Below are 21,420 nucleotides of genomic sequence, written 5' to 3'. Positions count from 1 at the left end.
TTGTTTGAGGCCGAAATGGCGAATATCCTGCAGCGAAGAGTGACTTTGTAGAAGATGAGTCAATACACCATCCCACCGAAACCCTCGCTCGAAGTCTGAAGAGACGACGAGGACGCCGAACCGACAAACGCCCAAACAAAATCGAGGAACAGGAGGACAAAATCTATTATTTCGAAGGTGACTAACATCAGCAATCCTACCGGGACTCAACGTCCTCTGAGGCACAAGACTTAGAATGGCACGATCTCGACACCGAATCGCCGGAAGAAGGGGTAGACACTTACCCTTCGAGGCCCTTGCCGTCGGACGACATAGGGATCTACAATATGGTCGTCTAAAAGGCTGCATAGACACATGGAGTGAAAATGGAAGAGGAGAAGCCCAAGGCATGTTTTCTCCTAGAGACTCTACGGCCTCAACAAACTAGGAACCAATTCCTGCCAATGCTCCCTAGTGTGCTGCATCAAGGAAGACAGGCCTTTAAGGAACAAGCAGTATGCAAGGCTGTGACTCCAAAAAAAGAGAAGAAGTATAAACATTCATCAAAGGACCCTGCATACATCCAAGGGTCAGTACCAGCCGACTCCATAATTGCAGCAACGGCTAGGAAGAGGGCCAATGTGCCTACTAATGCCGGACCACCTCCAGACAAGGAGAGTAGGAGGATGGATTTCAGAGGGAGAAAGGTGGAGAGAAATGCGGGAATCCATTGGCGCATCACAAACTCCAACGCCCGGATCAACAGGCACGCATACCAACACTGGGAAGAAGTAGGGCAACTCTTAAAGCAGCTACCAGACCAGTATCAACAAAAAGCAGCTCACCTGGTAGAAGGGGGCAAAAGGATGACAAACACATACCTAAAATCCGCATTGGATGCTGCAGAAACATCTAGCAGAGTGATGATGGTAGGAATGACAAGGAGAAGACATGCATGGCTCAGAATTTCTGGATTCAAGCCAAAGATGTAAAGCAACATCCTGAGTACACCTTTTAACGGAGAGCAACTGTTTAGCACACCAGTTGACGACAAGCTTAACGCAGCTCAAGAAGGAGAGCGAGACAGCAAGGTCCATGGAAGCGTTGCAGTTCTGAGGAATGAGAAGGGGTATGCCCACAAGAAGGCCAGGTGGTAGGGGAGGAAACATGCCGACTACATCGCTCCAGACGTTCCAGCAAGGATACCAAGGGAACAACCAAGGCCAGTAGCAGCAGCAGCAGCAGCAGAATTGTCAGTACCAGCCCCGGGGACAGTCCTTTTGAGGGAACGCAAATGGACAAAGACAAACACAAAGAGGAAGCCAACAGCCTTCAACCAAGTGACTTCACCAGGAAACAGAACCCCACCCTAGCAACACCTCTGGAGAGGCCAAAGAAAAAACTGCAACCGCACGTTCAACGACACAGTACATCGAACACACAACACCGGTAGGGGGCAGAATAAGAGACTTCATCAAGGAATGGAGGAAGGTCACGTGAGACAAATGGATACTGAACATCATACAATACGGATACTGTGTAGATCTAGAGAAACCACCTCCAAACAGAAAACCAAGAAGAAAGGCACACCCAGCAAAGGAGCTCTCGCTCTTGCGACTAGAGGCACAAGAACTAATCAGCAAGGTGGCAATAGAGGTGGTGCCGCAGAACCAAATGAACAAAGGGGTTTACTCCACTTACTTCATGGTGCCAAAGGTGGACGAAACACTAAGACCTATCATAGATCTAAGGTTCCTGAACAAATTCATAAAAACTCAGATTCAAGATGACTTCCCTACAAGAGGTAATACCACAAATTCAACAAGGGGATTTCATGGCAACTATAGATTTAAAGAATGCATACTTCCACATTCCCATCAACCACAAACTCCTACTAAGGTTTGTGATCAACCAAAGCCATTACCAGTTCACAGTACTGGCATTCGGCCTGAAATCTGCACCAAGGGTGTTAACAAAATGCCTAGCAGCTGTCGCAGCACACCTACGAAGGCAAGGAATACACGTATACCCCTATCTTGACAACTGGCTCATAAAGGCAAGTTTGTACAGCCAATGCAAACAACACATCAAGCGAGTAATACTAACGCTGACACGCCTGGGTTTCTCAAAACATTGGGAAAAATCGTCAACCGAAACAGAGTAAATCAAGATATTCTTAGGGGCAGAGATCGACACTATACAGGCCAAAGTGTTCCCCAGCAGGAAGAGAACATTGGTGATACTGAAGGAAACATCTCATTACCGGAAGGGGAAATTTCTGACAGTGAGGACGGTGAGCAAGCTGATGGGAATGATGGCATCATCACCTAGTCCAAAATATTCAACTCCACATGAGACCATTCCAGGAATGGATACAGCAGCAATGGTCACAGGCAACAGAGTTAGGAAGATCTAGTGGTTGTCACACGCAGTGCATCAGGAAATAGCGTGGTGGAACAAAAAAACATATCACAGGGGAAACCATTCACACAGCCAACTCCAACAGTGACTATCACAAAGGACGCCTCCCAGCTGGGGTGGGGCGCGCACATGAACAAGCTCAAGGTGAGGGGGCTATCGTCGCAACATGATGCGGTCAAGCACATCAATTACCTGGGACTAAAGACAGTGTTCCTAGCCTTAAAAGCCTTTCAGAATGAGCTTTACAGAAAAGGGGTGTTGATCTAGACAGACAACACCACAACCATGTTCTACATCAACATACATGGAGGAACACAGTAGCACCGTCGGGGCTAGTGCAAGAGATATGGATAAGGATCTAGCAGGTCTAAGGATAGACCTGCTAGCAATACATCTCCCAGGGTAGGACAATGTGGAAGCAGACAGACTCAGCAGGCAGACATCAGCATCCTGCGAATGAGAGATCAACAAACAGGAATTACAGAAAGTATTTCGGAAGTGGGGCACACCGCAAATAGTCCTATTTTCAAGTCACCAAAATGCCAACATTTCGCATCCAGACAACCCAACCATCGGTCACCAGGGAATGCGCTATGGATGAGTTGGTCAAAGACTTTTGCATACGCTTTTCGCCCGATACCATTGATACACAGAGTACTACGCAAACGCAGGATCAGCAACATGTCACTGATCCTAATAGCACCTTAGTGGGCCCTACAGTCCTGGTCCTCACAAATAGTGGAGATGGTGCAGGCACCAGCACACAGATTCCTAGAACGAAGGGACCTGTTAACCATGCAGAACGGAAGGGTGCTACACCCAGAGCCAGGGAGCCTCAGCCTGGTGGCATGGCTCCTGAAAACCTAGAGTTTTCACACCTCAAACTACCGACAAGCACAATGGCAGTGCTCAGGGAGGCAAGAAGGCTTACCACAAGGAAATGCTACATAGCAAAATGGAGAATGGTGCATTAGAGAGAAACTGCAAAGGAAAATCAGAAAGGAGTCAACAGTACTAAAATACTTAACACCTCTACTGCAAAGTAAACTAAGCTAGACATCCCTAGGGGTACACTTGGAGGCGATAGTGGCTTACACAAGAGGAGAACCAGGAAGAAGCTTCTTCACCTCCCAAGTAGTAAAAAGATTTCTAGCAAGAGCGAAGAGAATCTCACCTCCAAACAGCATGCCAGCATCAGCATGGAACCTCAATGTAGTGCTGACTCAATTGATGAAGGCCCCATTTTAGCCAATTCACATGGCTACACTGCACATGCTCACGCTAAAGACAGCCTTCTTAGTGGCTATCACATCACTACGAAGAGTAAGTGAGTTACAGGCGCTAACACTCCAAGAGCCCTACCTGCAGATACACAGTGATAGGATTGTAATGAGAACAGACCCACACTTCATGCTAAACATGGTGTCTCGGTTCCACATCAACCAAACAATCCAAATACCTAGTTTTTTCCCCAAAAACTAACCACAAGCACAGTGGGAGCGTAGCACACACTGGACGCCAGGAGGGCTGTGATGCACTATATAGAAAGGACAAAGGATTGCAGAAAGACCAAGCACCGATGTCTCCTTCGCAAGCAGTTTTTTGGGAGGACCAGTTTCCAAAAAATACCATTGCACGATGGATTGCACAAACCATACAACTATGCCACAAACAAGCAGGACAACTGTTACAAGGAGCAGCTCATGCTCACTCAACAAGGAAGAAAGGAGCAACAAATGCTTTTTCGGCCAACACACAAACTCAAGACATTTGCCAAGCGGCAACATGGTCTTCAGTGCACACGTTCACAAAGCACTGCTGTGTGGATATCCCAATGAACAAAGAAGCGCAAGTGGGACAGAAGGTCTTATAACGCATATTCACTAACCAGTGCTCATCTTCCACTCCAGCCACCACAATGAGGACAAACCGCTACAAAGTCTATGCACAGCATACTGAATCCAGAAAGATTCACGCTGCAAAATGTATAATTTCTTACCTGTCGGTGTAGTTTTGCACCTTGAAGACTTTCTGGATTCACCAGTGAACCCACCCTCCTCCGTCCTGACTCGATCGGATGCGGTCGCTCCCCTACGCTCCCTCTTCATCTGGTGGTATCGTAGCGCTTGGGTGATAACTGCCAATATCTGTGCCCTCATTCTGTGCGTTCTGTGTCAGCGCTTTGTTGATCTCTTTGCCATTATCTGTGCCCTGCTCGCATTATTGGTTGCAGCCTGCCATTTACCTGCGTGACACGCATAGCGCTTTCAGTGCCTAGCCATCATCGCGCTTGTGCAACCCCGTAGCGCTTTTGTCAGCTCGCATTGCCTGTTTAAATATTTATTTTTGTGCCTGATTGTGCCGCTGCCCGCATCTGTGATACTTCCTTATCTGTGCCCCAATCTCGTCCTGCTCCAACTTCGGTTTGCAGCCATTTTGTTGTTGTTTTGTTGCCTCCCAGACCGCCCCTCCACCACACTCCCGCCTCCCAGCTGACCCGCCCACGCTCCGCCCCCTCCACTATCCACATATGACTGATCTCTCTACGCGCAGCGTTCACGCGCAGCGGTCGCGCCCCAGTTGTGCCGAAGGTGCGCCAAAGGTAAGCCCGTCTACGCCCGTCCGCGCCAAGCCTGCGCCCAGCGCCAGACCCCCTGGCCCCCGTATCACCCACCCCACCTGAATTACATACGACGCCGCCACCCTCTTAGCCCTAAACCCCGGCCGACTCCCCAACTGCGCCCAAGCCGCCCCTGGTCACACCCATGGACCCTTCACTTGCAACTCCTGCAAGTATGACGGCACCAAGACCAAACTCCTCATCCACTAACACCAAACAGAGATCTGACGCCAACCACCTAAAATGCATCCTGTTCAACACCCGATCGGTCCACAGACACGCCATCGACCTTTGGAATCTACTAGACACCATCTCTCCGGACGTCGCCTTCCTGAACGAAACATGGATGAACGCCTCCTCAGCCCCAGACATCACCATTGCCATCCCGGAAGGCTACAAGATCATCCGAAAAGACCGCTCCTACCAAACAGGAGGAGGCATCGCCATCGTCCATAAGAATTCCATCCGCATCTCAACCAGCTCAGACGTCAACCTCGCTAGCGCCGAACACCTTCACTTCCAGATCCACACCGACCCCAAGACCACACTCAGAGGCACCCTCCTCTACAGGCCACCAGGACCCCGTGCACAATTCAGTGAAGACATCACTGACTTTATCACCCCACACGCCCTCCACTCCGAAGACTACATTCTATTGGGAGACCTCAATTTTCACCTGGAAAAGAGCAACGACCGCAACGCCACCACCCTTCTGGACAATCTCGCCAACCTCGGACTCAAACAACTTGTTAATACCCCCACTCACTACGCAGGTCACAGTCGACCCTATCTTCACCTCCAGCAAACATATTTCCTTCAGTCACACCACAGTTCTCCATTGGACGGACCACAGCTGCGTTCACTTTGTCTACAAAAAGACCACAACCATCCTCAACCTACTCTACGAAGAAACTGGAACAAAATCACCATCGACCAGATCTCCTCATCGCTTCTTCAAAACCCCCCTGCCCACTCTTCGAACCTCAACCAAGCAGCCATTAACCTCACTCATTGGCTAACCAACAGCGCCGACAACCTAGCACCTTTGAAAAAACGCCAAATCAAACTAGGCAGCAAAAACGCCCCCTGGTTCAACGATGATCTTAAGAAAACCAAGAAACTCTGTCGCTCCCTTGAGAAGGCCTGGAAAAAAGACCCAAACACCAGCACCAGGGACGCCTTCAAAAATGCCACCCGCACTCACCACCAACTGATCCGGACTGCCAAGAGAGCCGCATTTAAAGACCAACTAGACAACGCCCACAACAGCAAGGAATTATTCAACATCGTCAAAGAGTTTACCAACCCCACTGCCAACTCCAACGACATCACTCCCTCTCAAACCCTTTTGCGACTCCCTAGCTTCGTTCTTCCACAACAAAATCGCAGACATCCACAACAGCTTCGACAACCAACCAGGAAACCAACCCACCCAACCTTCTGCCGTACCTTCACCCCCCTTGAGCATCCTTAATGACTGGAACCCAATCTCCACTGAGGACAGCATCCGCCTGATGAACTCCATCCACTCAGGATCCCCCACAGACCCATGCCCTCACCACATCTTCCACAAAGCAGACTCCATCATAGCACCACACCTTCGAGACGTCATCAACTGCTCCCTCAACTCCGCCACCTTCCCGGAAAGCTGGAAAGACGCCGAACTCGGCGCCCTTCTGACAAAACCTACAGCTGACCCCACCGAACTCAAAAACTACCGCCCCATCTCGCTCCTTCCATTCCCGGCCAAAGTCATCGAGAAAGCTGTCAACAACCAGCTCGCCGCCTTCCTCGAAACCAACAAATCCCTCGACTCCTCACAGTCCGGCTTCCGAGCCAAACATAGCACTGAGACCGCACTCATTGCAGCAACAGACGACATTCGAACTCTAACGGACAATGGAGACACAGTCGCCCTCATCCTCCTTGACCTCTCCGCAGCCTTCGACACAGTCTGTCATAGCACCCTGTTACAACGCCTCAGAAACATCGGAATCCAAGGAAAAGCACTGGAATGGATCACCTCATTCCTCACCGGAAGAACTCAGAGAGTCCGCCTCCCACCATTCAAGTCAGAGGCCACCGAAGTCATTTGCGGCGTACCACAAGGATCTTCACTCAGCCCCACCCTCTTTAACGTATACATGAGCCCCCTCGCGGCTATCTCACGACAACACAACCTCCACATCATCTCCTACGCTGATGATACTCAACTGATCCTCTCACTCACCAAAGACCCTAACACCGCCAAAACCAACCTACATGAGGGAATGAAAGAAGTAGCCGAGTGGATGAAACACAGCCGTCTGAAACTGAATTCAGACAAAACAGAAGTCCTTATCTTAGGTACCTCTCCCTCCGCCTGGGATGATTCTTGGTAGCCAGTGGCCCTTGGAAAAGCACCCATCCCGACGGACCACGCACGGAACCTGGGCGTCATCCTTGACTCCTCACTCTCGATGACCAGACAAGTCAACGCCGTTTCATCATCTTGCTTCAACATTCTCCGCATGCTCAAAAAAACATTTCGCTGGATCCCCACCGAAACTAGAAAAACGGTCACCCACGCACTGGTTACAAGCCGCCTGGACTACGGAAACACCCTATACGCCGGTACCACCGCAAAACTTCAGAAAAAACTCCAACGCATCCAGAACGCATCAGCCAGACTCCTACTAGACATCCCGCGTAAAGACCACATTTCTAGTCACCTGAAAAACCTCCACTGGCTCCCCGTCAATAAGAGGATAACATTCCGCCTCCTGACCCACGCACACAAAGCACTTTACGAACTTGGACCCGAATGCCTCAACACACGACTTTCCTTCTACACCCCCTCCCGCCAGCTTCGCTCCTCCAACCAAGCCCTTGCTGCGGTTCCTCGCATCAACAAAACCACCATGGGAGGAAGATCCTTCTCCTACCTGGCAGCTAAAACCTGGAACTCACTTCCCATTCACCTTCGCCTCACTCAGAACCACCTAGCATTCAGAAAGCAACTTAAAACCTGGATTTTCGACAAGTAATTCCCCACCCTTCCTCAAGCGCCTTGAGACCCTCTGGGTATGTAGCGCGCTATATAAATTATTTGACTTGACTTGACTCCGCCAGAAAGATGAGACCGGAGAAAAGGGATTAAAGATGAACACGACTTTAGAAAATATGAGGAAAAAACAAGAATAACACAAGACAAGAAAAAAGAATCCGAAGATGGCGACCAATGGTAGGAGCTTCCGGAAGAAGCACGTTGGCGTTACGAAGGACACCAAATGGTGGTATGTCGACGCCCACCTGGGCCATGAAAAAAAAGAGAAAAAAAGACTACAATTCCAGACCCAACCACTAGATGGCGGAATAATGCACAGCATAGTGAATCCAGAAAGTCTTCAAGCTGCAAAACGACACCAACAGGTACGAAATTTAACAATTCTTAATATGCGCACAATAAGGGAAAAAGTTAAAAAAAAATAAGTAACAAACACGCCTATAAGAAATCGTGGCCCATATAGTACTTCTGGGCTCATATCACCTGACGTTGAGGGTTTAAAATCGTGCCATCTTTGAACAGGAAAAACCCAATCTGTGAAGCGCAACTTGCCCGCGAATTTTTAGAACCCAAAATATGCTTCCTTCAGAATACTAAACATTGGGGTGGTGAGGGGGGTGTAGAGACGCAGGTTTGCCCTGGACAACGTTTGTGGAAAACTAAAGTTATGAAACATTTAGGCAAATGTTCCAAACATCAAAAACTGGGCTCTGCACTGGTGTGGTGGTATAAGCCTCCGCAGAAAAGGATTGAAAAATATTTAGTTTGTGAGCGTATAGAATAACACACTTGACTTGTTAAGAATGTTTGTTTACAGTTTTGTACATTACGTGGAATTTGCTGTAGGTGTATAGAGATCAAATTAAAGCAAAGGCCTTCTTGAACACAAGGAGTGTTTGCACTACAAGACCCTAAAGAGCTATAAATTGGTATTTTCCTTAAATAAGGGCTCAAAGGCTTTCCTTCTCAGGTTGACAAGGGTCTATTTTTTATTAGAATTGGTTTGGTGAATCACACACACCACAGCATGTTACATGCCTAAAATCCTTCTTAGATGAACACGAGCTGACCCAATAGTGTGACAGGCCAATGCATAATAAAGGAGAAATCCTGGATCTCATTGTCTCCAAAGGAAACACCATATCGCTGGATAACGTCTTCCCTTGTGACTGGTCTGACCATCATATCATCCTATTTTACATCAACCGGGAGATGTCAGCCGAGAAGCCTCAATCGAAGAAGCTAAATGTATAGAAAAGGGACCGTAGACATATCAATACAGCTGAACTAGCAACCCAATGTAAACTTGGCCTTTCCACCCAAGTTGTCAAGCCAGAGGTTCACTTACTTACGGACTTTTACAACTCTATCTCAAGTATCATGGATTCCTTTGCACCAATCCAACAAAAAAATGCATCAACAAAAACCTCCAAACCATGGTTTAACGACAACCTAAACTCTGAACGACGCAACCTAAGGAAAACTGAACGATAATGGCAATCCAATCCTTCCTCGGATCAGGTAAAAGTCCTCAGAAATGTAAGGAGCTCTTTTAACAAATCAAGAGCGCCCAGGCGGACCTCAGAGCTTAACTTAAGCAAGCCTCACATCGTCCCAGGAAACTCTTTAAAATTGTTAAACAACAATTGAGTGACGCACCCACTTGGTCTGACTCAGGACTTAACCCACCCTCTTGCGACGATTTGGCTACGCTTTTCTCTGAGAAATTGAGACTCATTAATATCTAAAAAGGCCTTTCTACCATACTATTGGCTTGTGCACCCTCCATCCCCTGCAGAACAGCCCGAACCAGCTAGCCTGAGCATCAAAAACAATGCCTCTTGGGACAACACCACCCCTTTTTGTGAAAGAGACGATAACAAGATACTTCAGAGTATCAACCCATCCAATCACTTTAATGACCCGCTACCACCCTGTCTTCAAAGAAATCAAGGAAGTCATCACCCCCCTCTGGGCGAAGATTGTCAATGCCTCACTGTCTCAAGCTATGATCCCTGACTACCTAAAAGCAGATCAGGTTTCCCCTATGCTGATAGGACAGAAGTTGTTGAGGTCTGCACTATCTCCAACATCACTACCCTGGCCAAACTCCTTGAAAAATTTGTCCAATCTCAACTTTGTGCTCAAATTGAAAATTTGAAACTCCTAGACCATCACCAATCCGGCTTTCAGAGAGAACACCGGACTGAATCAGCTCTCATTCATGTTTTCGATGACATCTTAAAAATGCTCGACCACAATGAATCCTGCCTTCTGATCCTCTTTGACCTTTCCTCTGCATTTAACACTGTAAATCACGACAACCTATTATCTGTTCTGGAACACAGGATGGGCCTCTGGTCTGGTGCTGCAATAGTTATTTTCCTTCCTCCGCCACAGATCCCAAAGAATAAAGGTGAACCACTCCCTATCCCAGCCTACGCCTGTATCCAAGGGTGTCCCACAGGGGTCCACCTTATCCCCCTTACTATTCAACCTATTCTTGGACCCACTTATTTATTCGTGTTTTATAGAGCCGGAACTTGATCCGTGAGGGTATCAGAGCGCTTTACAAGGTTTACAGAAGAGAACAAATAAAAAGGCAGATATGTACAGCAGTATACACAAAACATTGGAGAGGGGCAGTAGTGCTGGACCCATGGGGAGTAAAGGAAACACAAGTGGATGGTTACGTTAACAGTTAGAGACCTTTAAAAACACCACTGAATCTTGGTGGTGTGAATAGGTGAACTGCGGCAAAGGCGGTAGTCTTATACTAGTAAGGCACAACTGAAGTGGTCGACGGCGGAGCTTAGATGTGGAATTTACCCATAAGGAAAGTTTTGGCCTCCTTTTTGAAGCGTGCCAAAGATGGGATTCTTCTAATGGCGGTTTCAAATTCTTGGTGTGGCCCCGGAGAAAGCCCGATTGTAGGTTTTTTAATTCCGGAAACGGGCAGTTTGGAGCAAGAGGTCTCTGACAGACCGAAAGTTCCTGTTTCTTCCAGATACCACTAGTTTCTGTGCCAGATAAGCAGGGGAGTTTGTGTATAGAGCCTTGTGTGTGATGCATGCCAGCTTCAGCTGTATTCTGGCCTCCAGGGGGAGCCAGTTGAAAGCTTTCAGATGTGGAGAGATATGGTCAAATTTCCTGGTGCCAGTAAGTAGTCTAGCAGCAGCCATAATGCTCTAAACGCAATGAACATTCTCTTCCATATGTACGCAGACGACTCACAACTTTAATTGAAAATCTACAGTTTCCTGACATTCTTACATCACTCAACACTACCCTACTGAACATTCAAAACTGGCTAACCGAGAACCACCTCCTACTCAACACTTCCAAAACCAAATTCTTGCTCCTTTCTCCTCAGAATCCTACCCCCAAGGTAGACCTCTGAATGAACCATCTCACTGCCTTAAACTGCCCCCCTTCCCCTCCTGTTGATCAGGTCCCTTGCTGGTCCATTTTTCCTACTGTTGTGATCTTAGAACATCTCCCCCTGTGCCCATGCTGTGCGCTTCAATTTTGAAAGGAATGTGCTGTGACGTCCTCACCCATGTGCAGGCACCAGCTAGCCCACTACTTGACCTCATCCATGCTCTCATCAATCCTGACCTCCAGTTCAAGCAGCCCAAAAAGCACTCCTAGTTCTCAATCGGGTTACTGTTCATTTGAATCATTCAAGGTGGCTCCCGCCAATAGTCCAGTCCCTCCTCTGGGAGTTCATGGACTTAATAGCCCATCACAGGAGCGGAACTATTGGAATATAGCACCCCCTGCCTTGCATCCTTGGGATGTGGCTGTAAACGAGGAATTGAACATCATTGTATCAGATTCAGCAGACTAACAAGCTTTGGGCGGCCATCTTAAGCTCTATGCAAGCAACTGTAAGTGCTGTTAACCACGGTCCAACAAAATGGATATAGAAGTAGATTTACTTGCTTGCTAAAACATGGCAGTTTTGTGTCTGGTATTGATAAAAAACTTGAAAAATGAAACACTTTTATAATCCGAGTACAAGCAAATAATTACACCAATTTCACCATATGCTGATGTACAGAAGTTATAGACAGACTGGCACAGTTACCAGCAGTCCTTGAAGAAATTCTGGGGGAAGTAAGGAACTTTCCGATCGTTAAACACAGAATGGGGGGGGGAGAGAGTCTGCATGGAGAACTTTTGAGCAGTGAGGTGAATCCAACCTGGAAACCTATCCGAGTCAAGAAAGGATGGACTGGAATCAGCTACTACACAGCCGAACACTCAACGCCCCCCTCCACCCCCCGTCCCCCACCCCCCACCCCCCTCTGCTGAAGCTGTTGAAGCAGGAAAGCAGGTGGGACAGGAGCGGTAGAAACAAGATCCAGGGCCTGGGCACCTAAGTGTGCCCCCTTCCCCTTCAAGGAAGAGAGCAACGCTGTAGTTGCCTAATAGCCTGGAGTTGGCTGGCACTGCCCAAGTGAGTGGCATAGTTTCAACCTGTCACGAAGAGGGATGCAGCCTGTCAACACCTAACGAGGCATACTTTCGTCTATGAGGAAGTAAAGACCATACAAGACCCACTGCCTCTCAGAACATAGTGATGACTACATGTGGTATGCTGCCAAGAAGGTTAGCCGGGCCTGGTCAGAAAACCCAACAGCCTGGGGTTGAAAAGTCAACATTCACCCTGGGAAGTATTCATATGAAGGCACAGTTTGCTGAAGAAATCCATGCTCCAGCTCTAGCCTGTGTTCGATCAAGAAAAAGAAAGTACTGAACCACAGGTAGAAACTGAATGGACAGTAAATAAGAATTGTGTGGATCCCAGAATTGAACACGAAGGGGCCTTCAGAATGTTCTAAACCGTGTAAATGTCCTCAAGTTGATAAGGGCCCTGCCGGGCCTGGAGCGAGTAGTGACTGATGATGTCTTCTCTATCAAGTTCCTACCAGTCTAAAGAAACCTGGTATCCTAATCCACCCTGATTACATTAAATGCAAAGCTCCTCCCAACAAAAATACTAGAAACTAAAGAGCTGTTAAGAAGCTGGGGATATTAAAATATTTTCCAGGAGGACTGCTATTCCCCTTCCCCCAGCTTAAATCTACGCTTTCTCTTCCTCCCCACCGCCCTCCCTCCAACAGCAAGACCACCATGTCAAGGGGAATGGCCTTACAAAATCAATATTGAGAAGTGCGGCTTCTCGGGTCTATGGTTTGACGATTCACACAAAAGTGGAGTACCTGCTTCCCACACAGAGAAGAACTATAGTTAGGCAAAAACACGCATGCTGGAGCTGGCTCCCATCTGCCCTATCTGTGGCCAACCACACAGACTGAATAGCAATGAACCCGACTGGCGCCACTAAGAAAAGAGTAGTCTACCTTTATGCTTCTGGAATCTGACAGGATTGCTGTCAAAAACGGAGGATGCCCCTTCGGTGGATTTTATTTTATTTTTAAGTTTGATATAATAGCGATTTAAGAGACCTGAGTTTGTTTAACTTTTGTGGGATACAGCAGGTTTGCATGCACAAGCAAACCCTTTGGAATAGCAAAAGGTGGACTAGCCATATGTGTGAGCTCCAAGCTATCTGCAAAGATAAGTTGTACATACAAGAACCCTGGTAATTGGCCTTGCACTTAGATGTCTGATCACAGCAGCTGGAAACCCCTTTGTTTCTTGTGAATGTTTATAGTCCATGCTAAGTGAAAAGTTCAGTAGAATAAAGACATACAGGTTTATGGTATGTCAAAGAGGTTTATTGGAAAACACCCCATCCATCAGCTACCAGCAAGCAACTGATCTTCAGGGAACACAAACAGGCATGACATTCTAGGTTCCAAAGAACCTCAAAGCAACAGGGTGAGGAAGACGCTACACTAAGGACAACCTGCGATAGTGGATAAACTAATCTGTCATGGTGAGACCCTCCTGGAGAACCATGCTGCTTTGCACCTTGCCCTTTGCAGGTCCCAAGCAGTACTGGGTCTTTTCCTTACTTTTATGAGGAGGATGCCTGCGCAAGGCCCCCTAGGGATAGGCATGTTGCATCCTTGTTTTTAAATCTAGGTCTAATGGTTAAATGTAGGATTAGTTTTTCTTTGTTTCATGTTCATGGTTTTTATTAACTAATAAACTATGCTTTGCTACTAGGCCCTCCTTGTCTGTGTGCTGTTTGCTAAATAGGTGGTGCAAAATAATAGTTATTTGCAATTTGTTGTAAGGGAACCCAAAATTATTTTAGCTTGAAATATGTGCTCTAATTTGATTTCAAATTAATATCTGTTTAAATATTGCTTTATTCTGTTTTCTATGCAAAATTTAACCTGCATCTGTGAATTCTTAAAGTAGAACAATATATAAAGGTTACACCAATATAAAGATGTATTAAATGTGTACTTTTCTTTTGTACCCTATGGCCCTTCCTCTTTCTTCATGTATACATCCACACTTTTTAGTTTTCATCACATTTTCCCTGTGTGGTTAACTAGCCACCTCAGAATTCAATGAGTACAACCATGACTGACCATTACTATAGCCTTATAGCCCGCCTTAGTGGGCTATACCGGCTATTAAAGGCCCGCTGAATCGTTAAAGGCCCGAGCCGAAGGCGAGGGACTTTAACGAGACAGCGGGATTTTAATTGCCGGTATAGCCCTGCTACGAAGGGATATAAGGCTATTAGAACATTCTGCCACTAGAGGGCAGAATGTTCTAACAAATTAAACAAAGGGTTCTCGAAGATCCAGGGGATATAAATCCCTTCGAGCTTCGAGAAGCCTTTGTAGAACATTGGAATGTTGCTCTGCTGGCCTTTACCGGCCCGTAGAAGCAGGGAGCACTCCATTGTCTGCAATGGAGCTCCCAACATTCCAATGTTCTAATATTAAATAAATCGGTAAAATAAAGAACTCCTAAATGCCATTAAATTCTGGCAGCTCTTTTAGGAAATTCCTCCAAGTTGGTTGTCTGTCAGATGCAAGGTACAGCGCATTTTGAACCAAAGCCATACTCTGAATGGCCTTACTTTGTCGCAATGAGATACCTATTAAAGTTCTCTACATCTGCTAACATTTCTTATTCTACCAAGTCTCTGGTACTATATCAAGTTTTGGACTATGTAAACTAGTTAGTCCTCTCCTGAGGTATTCTGCCCTACCACCTTTGAGTTTAAATGTAAATGTAAATGTAAATGTAAGGTGTTTTTGTAGCGCGCTCAATTACTACCGGAGTATCCTGGCGCGAATGACCGCTGGGGAACCCGTCCTGGCTTTCCCTGTGAGATGGTCCCATGCTGGGTATCTCCCAGGTGAAGCCAGGCATCCCCGGCGTCTGTGGGGGGCCGTTGTAGAGATGAGGCAAGCTTAATGCCCAGAGTTACCGAGTGTGATCACTGCCCAAAGTGGGCACCGAGGCGAGAATTATCAGTCCGCTGACCCTGGTCCTCGACCCTGCCGCGTCGGGAATCGAACCCTGGTCCCGGGCCGTTCTCAGCCTCCGGGTCTGCCTCCTCTAACCAGTGAGCCACACCTCTCTAAATGCGATGTCATATGTCACCATATTGTTATGTAAACACCTCCTCTGCAGATAATCTTAAATACCTCTTGCATTTCTGTACAGCACTTTCAGAAATGCAGTAAAGAATTTAGTATTCCCCAAAAAACTGAGCTTGCACGTAGTTTAATATCTAATACATATCTAAGTAAGAGTAGCTAAATAAATACTTGGAAAAAAGGAAGAAAACCAGGTGAGGGTTTGAAGGTTATAAGAAATGCAAAAAATATTACTTATAAACACTAAATGGAAAATGTTACCAAAAATCCTTGGAAAATCAAAAATAGTTACACATGCTAAATAAAATAAAAAAATTGGTGTTAAAGAATTGCCTGGCTATACAAGGTCCAAACATGAATTAAAATATCACAATTTAAATAATGTTGCAACCACAATGTCACCAATAGAATAATGTTAAAAACCTTAAAAGGCAGTGGAATACTCAAAAACCGCGAGAAAGTATTAAAGTTTTTTTAAATAAATATATATATATATTTTTTTTTTTCAACAAAAAGCAAAGTAAAATTGTCTGATGGTACTGGAGAGACTGTCCTAGGCGGGCTCCAAGATAGTTGGATCTGTGTAGAAGGAGGTTTCGATCACACATGGGCATTTGGCTGAAGTATTCCAAGCATTACAAACTCCTAAACCTGAGGTGCTCAGCATGTGAATGCTACCAGCTAAAAGTTGTAGTTCGCTCAGGGTTCCAGTTCCATTTTGGTAGTTGGTTATTTTTTTTTATTTTTAGTGATGCAAGCTGCACACTAGGTACCTGGTGAGGCTGCCTCACAACCAGATCCCTTACTGTCCGCTCCACAAGCAATCGAAACATCAGTTGGGGTCCCTAAAACCTTTGAGAGTGATCATTTCAGTGTATATGGTTCAACGCCAGCTTGATTGGTTAATATTGAGCCATCTCCTAATACAAAGATGAGATTTTTGTTTATGCTCATAGGTAGTTATACTTTCCTCAAATCTTTTTGAAATCCTGTATGACAACTCACCATTGACTCATTCCACTTGTGGGTGATACGATAGTAGTGGCAGCATAGGAATGGCGTTCACGCAAGACCAGTTTGCTTTTCACAACTCGTCCCGTTATGGTTTACTGTTCCAGCTCTCCAGAGTACAACACAGGTCAGCAGCTTCCTTTTGACCAGATTTGTTTTTCCAAGGCACACCTTCCATTGGAAAATACCAAGCATGTCAACTACCCACAACCGTTGCAGGCCTGCAACTCACACTAATGCAAGGCGTTGGACATTTTATTGACTAATCTATTCATGTCTTTAGTTAGGGATGGTCTAGCCTAAGAAGCTAATTCCTCATCGCAATCTCTTCTAAGCAAAATATTGTAATTCATTTTTTATAGTTGGTTTCAAACTTATCCAATCACACCGCAGACATGTGGGTAAAATGAAAATTTTACCACTGGAAAAGAGGTGTTGTTAAATGAAATGCTCCTACTGTCACAAAGGTTACCTTAATGTAACCAGCATACTCCACATGTGCTTGTGAAAGAAATGGACCAGTCCAGGTAGGTCATGAGTAGAAGCTTCAGTAAAGAAGCTAGTCAAATGCTCCTGGCAGGGGAGGAAATATATTTATCCATCTCTTGTGCTGATAGATGTTGATATGCACATTACTTGCAGATTTCAGCAGACTAAATTATTGTAAGCTAAATTTGATTTCCTTGCTCTGTTGAGGAGTGCTCTATAGCTCCATGAGTTTTTTCCGACTAGGAAATTTTAAACTATTGTTGCTCTTATTTATGTTTTTTTAAATAACATTAAATTTAGATTTTTGGCTTGTTACAAACAAAACTATCTTTTCCCTGTATAGATCATAACATTAGGATCCTCCTGGCCTTACATTGTAACAGCATTTCCAAATTGTGGGCCACACCTATGTTAATTCAAAGCTTGATAACTGAGTCTTTGAACGGAGGAATGGTGCCTTGTGCCCTTATTTAATTAAACTAAAATAGGATGGCTTCCAAATTAAACAGCGCAATCCCATTGTGGCAGTGATGCTCTGACAATGCAGCAACATAGTCATTTCACATAGGCTGTGTTCCACAGATCCCATCCTAGGTAAAACTGAAGGGTCTACAAAGCAAAAATACTAGGTATTTTTACCAGAGTAGATTGAATTCCCTTCACCTAGTCCAACAATTTGCTGTTATTCTATTATGTTTGGATTCTAGTGACTGTGAACCAAGACCTCATCTCCTACATGCAATATTGCCCTTTGTTATAATAGTGCTTATGTTTAAGATTATGTTGGCAATGTTTTTCTTTACCGATCCAGATTACAATGTTTCACTTAACATTTAAATATGAAATTAAAATTGACATGCCTACTGACCGTTTTCTTCTTTTAAATGCAGGTGAACAAGTTAATGGATAAGTTGAGCAAGATGTGGAATAACTTTAAGTACCGATGCCAGAGCCTCTTTAACCATGAGGGTGAAAATCGCAATGAATCTGTAGAGGTGAATGCCAAAGAGTGTTTTTCGAAAGATCAAAGTGATGGTGCACCAAATGTTGATCTGCAGCCACCCAGCAGTCCTTTACGGGAGAACATTAGTTTACATCTTGCATTGGGCCCTTTAAATAACTCTCTCAGGCGGAGTCAAAACTGTGCTGCAGAGATTCCACAGATTGTTGAAATAAGTGTTGAAAAAGAAAATGATTTGACGGTTTGCAGTGGGACCCGAATTGCCCGGAGAGACTCATACACCCGTCATGCTCCTTGGGGGGGAAAGAAAAAGCATTCATGTTCCACCAAAACACAGAGCTCAGTTGACACAGACAAACGATTTGGAAGAACAAGGAGTGGACTGCAAAGAAGGGAGCGAAGGTATGGGGTTAGCTCTGTTCATGATATGGAGAGTGTTTCAAACAGAGCTGTTGGAGCTCGATCATTGCGTCAGCGACTGCATGATACTGTAGGTTTGTGTTTCCCCATGCGAACTGGGAGCAAACAGACCCGATCTATGTTTGCTACTAAAAGAAAAATCCATCTCTCTGAACTGATGCTGGAGAATTGTCCATTTGCCCCTGGATCAGATCTTGCTCAGAAGTGGCATCTAATTAAACAACATACTGCTCCTGTGAGCCCTCATTCAACAATTTTTGATACATTTGATTCTACTTTGATTTCTGCTGAGGACGAAGAGGATAGGCTACGAGAGAGACGGAGGCTCAGTATTGAAGAAGGAGTTGATCCCCCTCCAAATGCTCAAATACATACATTTGAGGCCACAGCACAGGTTAACCCCATATATAAACTTGGACCAAAATTAGCTGCTGGAATGGCTGATTCTCCAGGTGAGAGTAGTGCAGCCTCACAGGGGAACAGTGAACCAGAAGGGGACACAACTACTCTCTGCCTACAATCGCGTAGGCAGAAGCAACGCCAGGTTTCCGGAGACAGTCATGCCCAGACCATCCGACAAGGTGCTTGGAAAGTGCACACTCAGATTGATTATATACACTGCCTTGTACCAGATTTGATTCAGATCACGAGCAATCCTTGTTATTGGGGTGTGATGGACCGTTATGAAGCAGAAGCACTTCTAGAGGGCAAACCCGAAGGCACTTTTTTGCTCAGGGATTCTGCACAGGAGGATTACCTCTTCTCCGTGAGCTTCCGTCGGTACAACCGATCATTACATGCTCGTATTGAACAGTGGAATCACAATTTCAGTTTTGATGCCCATGACCCTTGTGTGTTTCACTCCTCCACCGTTACAGGCCTCCTTGAACATTATAAAGATCCGAGCTCATGCATGTTTTTCGAACCATTGCTAACTGTTCCTCTCAACAGAACTTTTCCTTTTAATCTTCAGTATGTCTGCAGGGCAGTCATCTGCAGATCTACCACATACGATGGAATTGATGCCCTTCCATTGCCGTCAATATTGCAAGACTTTCTAAAGGAGTATCACTATAAACAAAAAGTCCGGGTCCGCTGGCTGGAACGGGAGCCTGTTAAAGCAAAATAAATTGGAACCGCTTTAAGAGCCCACTAGACTTTTGTTCCAGATCTGCTACATTGTGCTCATAACAGAGGATTCATAAGCACATGTGTGACAGAGTTTAGAGTTCTTACGTAATGTACAGTTGAGCTTTCTATATTTTAGTTTCTTCTTTCTCCTGCTGTCTGGTTCAGTCATCAGAGCTCAAAAGAACATTGCAGGAAACGAACCTGCATGTGTTCATCAAGGCCGAAACTATAATATCCTTACTAATCTCTCAGTTGTTGTGTTCCTTTAACCACAGTAGTAGCAATTGAAGCATGGGCTTTCATCAGTGTTACACTTTAACTTCCTTAAAGAACACACTCACTTTTGAAGTTTTCAAAATCGGTTTCTTTGTGAAACGCTCCTCTCTAATTAAGATTCATCTGTAACTACTTAATGTAGTTGTATGAATAATGAAGGAATTAAAAAGGGCATTGTAATAGCAAAACTATTTAATTGGTGCCTTACTTCTGGCAGATAATTGAATAACTGCAGTTGCTTAATGCCACGTTTTTCACATTTTTGTACTTAGGCATTTACTGAAATCAAAGACCGGCTACACATAATTTGGATTCCTACGTGTCACAGAAGCCGCTATGTACGCATTTGTGTTTACAGAAGGCTGGAGTGGGATTTCATTTTTTTTTAAAATCCAGATAGTGAAGAAATAATGTTCGAAATTTAGAAAAATGTTTTAGGGCAGTAATACTAGGTGTTTGTGCTGAGCTTTCCTTAACTAAGTGGGTGGGTCATAACATGAAATGTTCCATTAAGAAAAATCTGTTCGCTGGAAAATCTGATCATCGATTCCTTATAAGTGACAGAAAAGTTTCAGAATTGTAAATATTTTGTATTTGCATTAGCACTTTATGACACTTCAGTACTTTAGAAAGTCATGCTTCATGATGACCTCTGGCAAAATGTAATTTTAAATCACAAAAGCATTCGGAAAGCGTTTGGTGGAACATAATTACTTTCAGCAATTATTAAATATAAGCGAAGTTCCTTTTTCAAATTAATGTTGTTCTGACCACATAGTACTGGTTACTGTTCCCTAGCTTCTTTACCACCTTCTACAGAACATTTCATCTTTTGATGGAAAGACTATGAGCTTGTGACTGACAAGCTGGAAAAATAGACTATATTTGTATGCAACATTATTTCCTGTTCTGTCTTTCTTGTGGTGCCCGTATATGGCTTTTTTGTGGCTGCTTCTCGAATAAGTTTAGTTTTCTGTGGTGTAAGCTAGTTATAATGCTTGCATTTTCTGTAGCAGCTAATTGGGTTACGTTTATCATTATATGAGCTCATTTCTCAGTTAGCAAATTAAATGCAGATATATGGTGTGAATTATAGTGAAAATAAGCTTAGCTCTGATACAATTGTTACACATTTTTAGAAATCTTCACCTTTTATGTTGTCTCAGTGTATATTGTGGACTGTACAGTTTCCTTGTAGTTGCATTGGTGACGTTTCCACATCTTGCTGGGGTTAATTAGCATTGGTTGCACATCTTCCTTTACTAGTAGGGATGTTAACTTTCTAAGCCGCCTCCCATCGCCCCAACCCTCACATTGTATTGAGAGTACGTTTGGGCTGTCCTAACATAACAGATGACTTATTTACACCATTTGTTATGAGCTTTGGGACCCTTTAACCACATGGCTGCTAGGCGTTTTCCCCCCCCTGTGCTGGAAAATGCCATTTTAGTGGCACCATGATGAGCTCAGCTCGTCATCAGCACACGACACCCGTGGGTGATGACGAGCTGAGCTCGTCATCAGC

The 21,420-nt window shown here is 45.1% G+C and overlaps 1 protein-coding gene across 2 annotated transcripts in view; it reads left to right on the top strand.

Moving 5' to 3' along the window:
• The window catches only part of SOCS5 (suppressor of cytokine signaling 5), a 77,708-nt gene extending 56,503 nt beyond the window's left edge, over positions 1 to 21,205 (top strand). For both annotated transcript variants that reach the window (XM_086927777.1, XM_086927778.1), the window contains one exon: positions 17,998 to 21,205. In XM_086927777.1, the coding sequence (XP_086783903.1) occupies positions 18,010 to 19,617 (1,608 nt within the window). In that variant the 5' untranslated portion in view covers positions 17,998 to 18,009 and the 3' untranslated portion in view covers positions 19,618 to 21,205. The remainder of the gene's footprint in view (positions 1 to 17,997) is intronic.
• Positions 21,206 to 21,420: the final 215 nt, after the last annotated feature.

This window comes from Lissotriton vulgaris, chromosome 6, assembly GCF_964263255.1.
Source record: "Lissotriton vulgaris chromosome 6, aLisVul1.2, whole genome shotgun sequence".
NCBI classification, from domain to species: Eukaryota; Metazoa; Chordata; class Amphibia; order Caudata; family Salamandridae; genus Lissotriton; species Lissotriton vulgaris.
This window is presented reverse-complemented; position numbering and strand designations above follow the sequence as displayed.